Genomic DNA, 11,251 nt, shown 5'->3' on the forward strand with positions numbered 1-11,251 from the left:
TACTCCTCTGTTCCTGAGAATCTCTGGATCCAAGAAGTACTGGCTCATCTACTTCCTATGCATCAACAATAGGCTAAAATAATCAGCCTCTCGGGAGCATTCTGGAGGCCTAGCCAGTAATAGAGCCACGTGCTTAGCCCGAGCGATCAGCAGGGTTTAAAACCTCCCTTCCAAACACAACAGGGCCAAAGGCCACCCAGGTCACTAAAATCTGTATTTCCCAGCCTCATAGGAATCAGTCCCTTTACGTGACCCATTCCTGCTTTCCCCTTGACACTCTCTCCTTTTCAACCTGACACTTCTTAGCAGGGTGAGACATGGAAAGACCCAAAGACCTGCCGAGGACATTTCAGGAAAGAGAAGAGGCCCCTGGTCACTGAGAGGTGGCCGTAGCCAAAGTAGACCCAGATCCTAGGCTTACAGAATGCAGTGGGGCGTGGGGAGGGCTCTCCTTTGGTTTCAGAGCGTTCCAGGGTACAAACCAGCAGGCCACCATCAGCCCTCAGGGCACCTGAGTTTCTCTTTCAAGTAATCCCAACTCCAGGTCTTCATGGCTAAAACATCCTGGCCTCTGGGGCCTGGAGACCACGCTCTTTTTCCCTTTCTCCTCCCTTACTTCTGGAACTTCCCTATGGGAGCTGAAAGCCAGCTCTGGCTGCCTATCTCTGGGCTGCTTTGAGGAGTCATGAAACTAATGATCACATAGGATGTTAAATGAAATGTCTTATAAAGGTAGGAAGTGTTTTTATTCCCTTATTGTTTCTTTCTGTTTTGCTTTGTGTTTGTTGTGTTTATAGTATATCCAGAAAAGGTAAAGGAGCTGTTCTCTGGGATAAATAATACTAAATCAAGCCAGTTCCACAAACATAATTGTGCAGTTAATGTTTAAGGGACCAAATGCAATAATCATCATAGCCTTGGGGACCTTTGTGCTTTCTTTACAACCTAAACCTCTAAACCTCTGTCATCTCTCCTTCTTCCTCCCGTCCAAGCACAGGCATCCACGTGTGGGTGGTTGTACCTTATTCACAGTGTCTAAGCATGCTTGATGAGTAATTCCAGGCTGACGGCCCTAAAGCTTAGGTCAGAGAGAGAAGTCTCAATTCGTTTGTGGCTGTCACTGTCAGCCAGAGCCATAAAGCAATGGTGCTCATTAGAACCTCCCTACCATATGGATATAAATGTCCTTATGGGCTCTCTGGCCTTTTGACTCGCCTCTAGTCTGTCCCTCTGCACATGGCCACCCCACAGAAAAAAAAAAACATGGGCCAGGATTGGCCAAAAGCCCTGGGAAGTCTGCCTGAGAGCAGTTTACTCCCCAGTGCCAGGTTCCTTCCGTCCCCTCTCCTAGCCTATCTCCGTGCAGGCCAGGGGACTGTGAAGTCAGAGCTGGCCAAGTTCCTGGGGAACGGTGGTGAGGAACCGCCTAGCCTGACCCCAAGGAGAAATGAGTCTGAGCAGTGTCCTTAATTCTCTACCACTAGAACTAGCCGTGGGCTGGAGGTCCAGTGTGCAGAGGCTGGGGCCAGAGTTAACAATCACCAACAGATGTCAGGGGCTGTGGGCCCTTTTGGGGGAATAACAGATTCCTGGGATCTGTCACAATGGCTTAGTCGGGCTTGGGGGCTGCTCCGGCGACCTCAGCCTGGCCTTGACTTTCTCCATCCATGCTTCCCAGTTAGATCTCTCCATCTGGTGGAACTGGTGGCCAGAACTGCCCATGGTTTGTGCTCTAGGAATATTCCGTCCCTGGAGTTTTAGCATGAGCCAGTTAGAAAGTTTTCCAAAGGTCAAGATCTGAAGACATAGCAGCCGTTGAGAACTTAGGGGCTTGTCTTGCCTAAAGCCCCGGTTGGCTCAGTCTTCTGGCGCCTGCTCTCCTCAGCAGCATGCCCTCTGACCACCTCACTGCCCCTGGGCCCCTGCCCCGAGGCAAAGGAAGAGGTCAGTCAAGCCCTTGGTTTTGTTAGCGGTAGGATAGACTAACAGGTAGAGGGGGTTTGGAAATGCACAGTAGCTTTCAGTTACTCATGTTCTTTTGGAATTGCTCGTTAAGAGCAGCGTTCTGCTTTACCTTTCAAATACCAGCTGTAAGGTCCCAGCAGGATTTAGTAGGCTTGTGAGGTGATGAGAAGACCTTAGACATTCTCTAAGGTCCTGTTGACCGTCAGGGCTGCAGCAGGTGCCAGATACCTGCAACAGAGGCATACCTGGGCATAGAAGGGAAGGAAGTAGGTAGGGTGGGTATGGATGAGGAGGCGATCGGCCATGGCCGGCTCTTGACTCTTCTCCAAAGGTGACTGAAGTGGGGAGGCCTTTGGGTGCCAGGAGGGCAGCGTCGTGAACAGTAGTAGGTGAGCATGCGCCTGACAGTGGAAGTGTTCTGGACTCTCTCAACTCCGGGTGGTGGTTAAGACACACTAGCCACCATTGCCGCCTCAAACACTTTGCTCTCTTTCTTCCCTTCTCTGTTTAGGATGAAGGACACTAGCCGCAAGAACAACATGTTTGCACAATTTCGGAAAAATGAGCGAGACAAGCAGAAATTGATTGACACTGTGGCCAAGCAACTCCGGGGACTCATCAGCAGCCACCACTCATGAAGGCGGGCCTCAGGCCCACAGAGGCTGCTGGCTGCAGCCCCAGAGTCCGGACCCCAGCACTGGCTGGCCCTGCATTTGTGCATTCTTCTTCAAAGAGAGCAAATGTATTTTTTTAATAACCTATGTATAGTATTCGCATAACCTTTCCCTATAGTGAAAGAGGCACGAGGGTAAGCAAGTCCACGAGCTGTTGCTAGGCTTCGGGGGAAGTCACACTACACTGTCTGTATTTTCCCAGAGGTGGCGGTGTCATCGGTCCAGTATGATAAACCACCTTTCATCTGTGGCTCTAGAGCTTAGATCTGGGGCTCAGAAACCACACAAGCAAAATGGGTACTTGGCACTGGGAGGTAAGGTGAGTAGGCAGAAGGATAATAAAGTACATCCTGTTCCCTCCTTGGTGCCCCATTCACCGTGTAGGTGAGGCCGATTCTTCTTGATGCAAGGAAAGGGCCTGGAAAACATTACTACTTAGTCTATCAAAGACCAGCACACAGTTCTGGAGGTTCATCTCCTCAGTCCACTGACTTTCACTGACCAGTGAACAAGCGTGCTGTGTGGCAAGATGACGGCTTCGCTCCAGTCCCCACAAGGATGGCATTTTTTAGCCTAGATCTGACCCAATGCTTTTACTTCTAAGTTTTCTGGGGCCCGGTAGAGCTGAGTATGCAGCGGGAAGAATTGGACCTCATGACTAACTATAGGCTGCCCCACACCAGGAGGAGATCTTGAAAGCCAGTGCAGATGGAATCAGAGCCCCAGCCCTTCCCCATTCCTCTCATTGCCTTCTTTCAGGGTCAGGGTACTTGGTTCAGGGAATAGGTCAACAGTTATTCCATAGACAGAGAGTCTCAGACTTGGCCTCTTCCAGCAGTGTCATTGGGATAGTCAGATTCCAGAAGCCTGAAAATGGCCCTTACTTTACCCTTAGGTAAAACCTTGGAATCATTCCTTTGTGTTTTAAAGCCAACTTTCTGGCCACCATCTTTAAAGGAAATGTCATCAACTCTGAACTGTGGGGACAGCTATAGCTGGACTGGATGCCTTTAGGGATGGAACCACTGTCACCGTGAAGTAGAGCGGGTCAGCCATGGCTAGTGGTTTGTTACCCATGGCACAGCTGTCCCTCACTAAGTCATATCCTGGATAAGCTCTTCTTGCTCTAGCCCAAAGCTTCCATCCCCTTTTGAGATTCCCCATAGCTATCTTTTGGCTTCATCTGAGAAGGATTGCCTGTAATCCTATCCCTCAAGCTCTGGAGTTTGCAAAGGAACCTGGACCAGCTAGCTTGGAGGCTGTGTCCTCTGTCCCAAATGGGCTCCCGAGACTTAATGCAAGGGCTGCACTATGAGGTCAGGCAGAGGAATCTGCCCTTTAAGACACTTCAGGAAGATGCTACTAAGGCTACTGGCAAGAGTATAATTGTGCATCACCAAACGACGACAAATAAGCCACACAGTCATTTCCAGCTTGGGTTAGTGGAAGGAAAGACTCATCAGACAGAATTCTTCACTCCCTTTGTCAGCTGCTGAGTTGCTTCTAGGGAAGGCAGTGCTTCCTTTTTCACACACACCCACCAAATATTGTATCACGACTTAAAAACCATGAGGAAGAGAATATGCACACCGACAGGCAGGCTTCCTCAAAGCTGGAGACCAGGCTGCGTGTGGGCTCTGCAGAAGCCCTCTGAGGCTCATCCTAGGGGCTCGGCAGTTTGCCCAGGTCTCAGAATGAGGCTCAGAGATGAGTGCTGCTACCCAGAACTTCCATAGCCAAGGAAACACAGGGGTCCATGGGAATGAGACCCAAACTACCATCTCTCCGGCTCTGGACTTTATTAGAAAAGAACGAGAAATGACCACACTAATCCCATTGCTTCAGAAGGGCCCCAAGCACCCTCCTTCACTAGATGCCAGTTTACGGCGCGATCTCTTCCGCTTTGCGTGCTGAGACTTTGAAGTGGAATGGAGAGAACCTTAAGCATATCACAATATTTTTCAACTGTTATCATTGCTGGCCTGGTCTCCAACCTGTACCCTGGGGCTTCCCTGGTGGCACAGTGGTTGAGAGTCCGCCTGCCGATGCAGGGGACGCGGGTTCATGCCCCAGTCTGGGAAGATCCCACATGCCGCGGAGCGGCTGGGCCCGTGAGCCATGGCCGCTGAGCCTGCGCATCCGGAGCCTGTGCTGCGCAACGGGAGAGGCCACAACAGTGAGAGGCCCGCGTACCGCAAAAAAAAAAAAAAAAAACCTGTACCCTGGAGAAACAGTGCTATAGAAGAGAAAGTGAACAGGGTGGAGAAACGGGGGTTACTCTGCCCCTTGCACACAGAGGTCCCTCTACAGAGAAAGCTTATTCAAGCCCAAGACTCACAGGGCGGATCCTTTGCTAGATCCCTTCTTCCCTCTCGGTCTGCCTCAGCCTTCCCTAATGAAACCAACATGCAGCTACTGAGTTGTCTGTGGGGACGCACTCTTGGTGAGCAGAGAAAGGTAAAACAACAGGGACCAGCAATGTCCAAGCTGTTTGAATTGGTGAAGTAGGAGTTTTCAGTTCTGTCTATAGGCCTCTAGCTGCGCCAGCCCTTGCGAGGACTTGTGCAAAGCATGGGTGTCCATGCCCTTCAGACTCCTGACATCTGGGCTCAAATGCCCAGAGGTGTAGAAGTGCCCTGGAGGCCTCAGTAAGAGGCGAGAACGTGGGTGCCTGGAGGTCTTTCCGTCTTCTAGTTGGCTGAGTTCTTGGGAAAACCAGGTCCGTATTCCTGAAGGGACAGTCAGGTTCGGGACCCTAGTGGGTTTCAGTAGTACTTTAGGCAGCTGGTATAGCTTTAACGTATCTCATAGCAAAAGCACTTTGAGTAGACTGTAAATGGATCTCTTGGGGATGGGGAAGAACAGGACCTGGAAATTGGAAACAACAGAGAGTCCCCACTGGTAAAGGGAATATACAGGCCTACAGGGAGAAGTCCCCAGTATTTTCATTGTCTCCCAGGCCTCCAAGTCAGCCTGCACACTTGACAAGTGCTTGCTCAGCAAATCCCAGGCCCAGGGCCCTTTATCCCCAAGATTGGCATTGCCCGTGACTCTCCCCATGAGGCCTCCGAGCACACTCCCTGGGGCCTGCTGCAGAAATCCCCCTCACCGTAGCCTCGCTTCTCCCGAGACTCCACCTGGCTGCTTCCACTGCCTCTTTTGTTTTTCTTTCTTTTGCCTGAGTTTGCAGTTACTTTTCACTAATGTGTTGGAAATGGCCTTTTTATTTTGCACATTTATGGGGGATATTTAGGAAAGTCCATTTTTAACTCTAAAGGGAACTTTTTTCTTTAAAACCAGTAAAGCTACTGATACAGATGGGCCTCAAGGTTAGTAGAAAACCTCTTATGTGGAAAGAGCATGTTTATTCCTCCTGTACGTTTTCCTCTTTTAACTGCTATTAAATAAGACAGCCTACGTACCTGTTCAAAAGCCACGGTGTCGTCTCACGGTGTTTTGTTCTCCCGCCCCTTTTGCACACTGCAGCCATGGTTGGCGATCGGGATGATGGCCATTGCGCCCCTTGAGCCGGACTGAGGACTAGAGCAGGCAGAAGCCTGGTGGGGAGGAGAAAGCCTGCCTGCCAGACAAGGCAAGGAGTCGAATTGTGGCCTTGGAAACATTCCAAATCACTGGGCCAGGCTTTCCTGTCTCTACAGTTAACACTGGCATCGTCATCATCGTCAAGAGGAATAACCCTTGACATGCCTGGTTTGTGGGGAGCTGGGCTAGGCAACTGGGGGCTCACCAGCCCTGCCGTGGAAAGGCTCCTGGGTAAGATGGAGCCAGGAGGGATTATGTAGAGGAAGGAGCGAAATGAGCCCGCCTTAGAGCTCGGTGGCGGAGAGGGACAGGCATCACGGTCTGGTGTAGGAACGGGTCTGGTCAGGGAAGACAGCACGGGGAAATCAGGATGTTCATCAGCTGGGCCTTGAAGGAATTAAATTCAATATGGTGCCGACCACATTAGAGTGGAAAGTTGGCACAAGTCTGGTGTACACTGGGAGGAGAGTGGGGACCTGGTAGGCCTATCTGAAACCATGGTGAGTAAGGCCCGAAATGTCTGTGTAACAACACCCAGCCTTCTTGGCCCCGAGGCTGGCATGGAAGCCATGGGAATAGGCTGGAGAGAGTTTCTTCAGTTATTAACAAGTCTGACTACTGCAACTGGGCTTTGGTGCCTCAGAGACCTGGGCTTCACTTCCTGCTGTGCCACTTACTAGCTGGATGACTTTGAACAATTAACTCCCTAAATCTCGTAATCCTCAGTGAAAGCAGAACCTAGTGCCTAATTGACAGGCGTGCTGTGAAGTGTAAATGACCTTTGCGTGGTCGATATGCCTAGCCAGTTCCTAGCCACAGCACACGAACTCTTTCAGGCCTTTCCCTCCCTCCCCTCAGATTCCACAACATGCTGTAGCTGAGCATTGGACAGAAGTGTCCACAGCTTCTCTGCCTCCTGGCTTCCACTCCCCAAGCCCATCACAGGCTTAATGGTACTGAGGCCCCTCGAGCACCCGTGTAGACACAGAGGAACAAGCCCTTCACATCAGCCAGCCAGTTGCCTGGCTCAGAATTGAGCCAGTCCTTCGGGTAGAATCTGCCCCTGAATTCCACCTGGGACCTTCTCTGCCAAAATGTATTCCTCCTTTTAGAATTCAGGAGTTCTTGACCAGAGGTCCATGAACCCTTGGAGTGTGTGTGTGTGTGTGTGTGTGTGTGTGTGTGTGTGTGTGTGTGTGTGTGTGTGTGTGTGTGTGTGTGTGTGTGTGTGTGAATGCATGTACAGGCGCGCAGGCTTGCATCCACTCATTTTTCTGGCTAGAAGGTACATGGCTTTCATCAATGTCTAAGGAAGATTCAGGACTGAAATCCTGAATAATAACCAAATCCCTCTGGAAGTATAGATCTCCCCGTGAGGAAAAGCCAGACTCCGAGCAGTTACCTCCTCTCCCTGCCTCGTAGAGTTCTGGCAAGGAGATTTTTCAAGACCTGCAGCCCTGCCGCCCCCCTCTTCCAGGAACCCTCACACGATCCCCAGGTCACACCTAAAGGCCGGTACAACCACCGTTCCTAAGCTTGATCTCCCCAGACCGTTCAAGGTACTGAGGGAGGCACGAGGACCCTGTACTTCTAAGAATACAGAGACTTCCACCTGGTTGAAGGGATCGCAAACCAGAGGGTCCAGTACAGAGGCCTGGGCTGTCAAAGCCAAACTGAACCCAACTCACCGCCCCCCACCCCAGTGTTTCCCACAGCTTCTGAGTCAGCACTGACGGGGACAATGTCTTGCCCAAGGCCTTGTCCAGAGAGGGCTCTGCGGGGAACCGAACCAAACCAGGGGCAGATGTGAAGCCGTCACCAGCTTGCCCCTCGTCTCATCTGATCACCAGGCAGATGAGGGTGGGGAATGGCTAGTGGGAGATAAGGGGAGGGAGGAGAAAAAGTGCCAGACCCTTTCCCCGGAGGCCTCAGCTTTGAATTTAATGGACAATATTTGCTGGGAATGAGAGAGACTCCAGGCCCAAGAGACCAGAAGACAAAGGCTCCTGAGGAAGTGCAGGGAGGAGGAGGGGTGCGGTGGGGCCAGGCATTGTGCGGGGGGCACCACCCCTCTATCTGTTTCCATCACTGCTGGGGTTAGGGTTACCCTGCATTTGGGGCCCCAGCTGCTCTGCGGGGTCTGTGACATCAGCTGTTGTGATGTTAATGCAGGGGCCTCACACAGGGTTACCCCTTCGTGCCGGCCAGCCCACATGGGCTCCTGGAGAGGATTCCAGCTCCTGTTCCCTCAGGGAGGGGGCAGTCTGTGGGCCCAGAACCGAGCCCAAGACAGCAGCCCCCCTCCCGGTCTGAGCCCACTGCTAAGTGTAACTTCCAAGCCCAAGCTGTGACCTTCCTCTCTCCAAAGCTCCAGAAAAGGAATGAAATCTGAACATTGAGACGCTTTTCTGGCCCTAAACAATCCTTCCATTCTCTAGGCTCAATGATGGGTCTATTTCCTCCTGTAAATGGGTCTCGTAATCTTCAACTTTTACCTTTGCTTCTAAGGGTAATTAATTGTATCTCCCTCTTGTTCTCCTCACACACTCCCCTCTCTGTTACAAGGCTCAGGTTAAGCTGGGTGGATGGCTTTTCTTTCTTTCTATTCCACGGAGTGCTTATTTTTAAAGCTGATGGAGTAACGCCCTGCCCTCTCCAGTGAACCTCTTTTCCAGAGAAGACTGCTGGGGAAACACCACTTCCATGGGCACAGGAAAGGGGCCTCAGACTGCCCAGCTATAGGTTTTTCAGATAGCCAGTTCTGAGCAACCATTTCACTTTTGTTCCCCCAGGTATGTTTCCAACGTTTTAGGGAAGGCATTTTCAGGTACCACTCAGGAGCAAAGAGGAGGGTTAAGTGGTGATCTGGACACTGGAGACAAAGGGAGGCAAAGCTGGGCACGGGAGAAAGTAAGACCAAAGGGTCAGAGTCTCTTTTTTTCCCAGGATGAGGAAAAACGGTAAGGCTTCAAGTGCAGGGCAGCTTGAGGGCGTCAAGTTAGGAAGGGTGAGGATAGGGCCCATCCAGGGCAGCTGGCAGAGAAGCTGTTTTGGGGAAGCAGGTCATACAGGCAGTAAATTGAACCACAGAGAGACTGATGGTTTCTAGTGTCTGAGTGCCTGTCTGGTGCCCCTGCTCTTCAAAGGCAGGAAAGACATCACACGCCTGTCTGAAACTCTTGCAGCACCTTGCCCAGCCAATGGCACATGGGCACTCATGACCACATCAACCACACTTGGTAGTGATTTGCTACCAAGGGAGGGGACTGTGCAAGCAGCACTCCTTGCTAGGAGGAATATTTTGTCACTGACGTTCTTTAGAAAGCATATGGTGGTAATAAAAAGCAAACCAACGTTAAGCCAGTTTTATTATCGTGTAAAATTCTCTGCAAATATGTACCACTCCACTCTTGGTATGCCATGGAATAAGGAACAGGTTGAAAACAGATTGAGTAAGGTGAGAAATCAGAGTAGCAGTTTAATTCCTGATGGGCAGAATGTGGTCCTGGTGGTGGTGTTGAACGTGTGTGTACATGTATATGTACGTGTGTACACAGGTATCTGACAGAACTACTGGAGGATTTCCCCGCTGAGCCCTAATCCCATTTTCCACATATAATCACTGCTAACAGGATGGTGATGTTCTTTCAGATCACTTTACTACATATATACTGACTTTTTTCTTTAAAAGAATTATAATTATAGTGTATTAAATTACAGGGTTTTTTCCACACTTAATGTATCTTAAACATCTTTAGTAGCAACATATAGGACATCTTATCCTTTGTGAAGCCCATAAGTATTTCCATTGCATTGGATATACCTTGAGTTTATTTAATTGTGAATCGATGGGTATTTAGGATGTTTCCAGTATTTCACAATTACAAACAATATTTCAAGACATTTGTATACATCTTTGCCTTCTTGCTTAGGTATTTCTATAGCATAAAATTTCAGGAGTGGAATTGATTGGTTAAAGCCTATAAATATTATAAATATTAATAAAAATTGTCTTACTCTCTTGAAATCTATCCACATGTGCACAAGGAGACATGTATAAGATTGTTCACTCTATCATTGTTTGTAATGACGAAAAGTTAGAAATAACCTAAATGTCCACCAAGGAGAGAATAGATAAATTGTGATATATTCATCTAATAGAATACTATACAGCAGTTAAAATGAACTATAGCTACATGTGTTAACATGAAAACATCTTTAAAAAGTTGTTGAGTAAAAAAGCAAGTTGAAGAATGATAGTGCAATACAATTTAAACTTTGAAAACATGCAGGAGAATGATAAACACCAAGTTCCCTCTGCAGAGGGAACAAAATAAGGTTCACTGGGGTACAGAGGGTTTTTTTTTTTTTTTACTTTATAAAGTCTATTTCTTTTTTAAAAATCTGAAATGAACACAGCAAAATGTTGAAATGTTTTTACAAATAGATTTGTAGTCTACATAATGGTCTCAACCTTTTTAGTGGCTGCATAGTATTCTGTGGTGGGACTACCCCTTAATTTAGCCATTTCCTTATTATTTATTTAACTTGCTTTCACTTACTAATTATAACCAAAACTGCTGAAGCAAGCACCTTTGATATCTTTTTGCATATGTACAAACATTTCTATAAGATTCCTAGTAATTCCTAGTAGCGGAATTATTAGGTAAAGGGTATACATTTTATATTTTGCTAGACGATGCCAGCTGTCTCTCATAAAGGCTGTACTAATTTATATTCTCACCAACAACATAGGAGATTGCCTATTTCCCAGCACCCTCAGTGAGACTGTCAAACCGGAGTTGGGAGAAATGGTTTATTAATTTGCAATTGCTAATTTCTATTAGGCTGAATCATCTTTTCATGTCTCATCAGCCATTTATAGTATTCTCAAGAAATTGCCTGTTGACTCTTTTATCAGTTCGAAGTATGTTCAGCTGCAAGTAATTGAAAATGGACTATGAGTACTGTAAAGAATAAGGTAGGGTTTTTTTGTCGTTCTTTATTTGGTTTGGTGTTTTGTTTTGACATAAGAAGAATTCTGGAGGTTTAAGCACAAGCAATACAGG

At 48.5% G+C, this 11,251-nt stretch overlaps 1 protein-coding gene across 6 annotated transcripts in view; it reads left to right on the forward strand.

Annotated features, from left to right (window-relative positions):
• Positions 1–6,075, forward strand: part of EXOC6B (exocyst complex component 6B) — a 708,873-nt gene extending 702,798 nt beyond the window's left edge. For all 6 annotated transcript variants that reach the window (XM_030877541.2, XM_060309973.1, XM_060309972.1 and 3 more), the window contains one exon: positions 2,477–6,075. In XM_030877541.2, the coding sequence (XP_030733401.1) occupies positions 2,477–2,603 (127 nt within the window). In that variant the 3' untranslated portion in view covers positions 2,604–6,075. The remainder of the gene's footprint in view (positions 1–2,476) is intronic.
• Positions 6,076–11,251: the final 5,176 nt, after the last annotated feature.

Source organism: Globicephala melas, chromosome 12 (genome assembly GCF_963455315.2).
Source record: "Globicephala melas chromosome 12, mGloMel1.2, whole genome shotgun sequence".
Lineage (NCBI taxonomy): Eukaryota > Metazoa > Chordata > Mammalia > Artiodactyla > Delphinidae > Globicephala > Globicephala melas.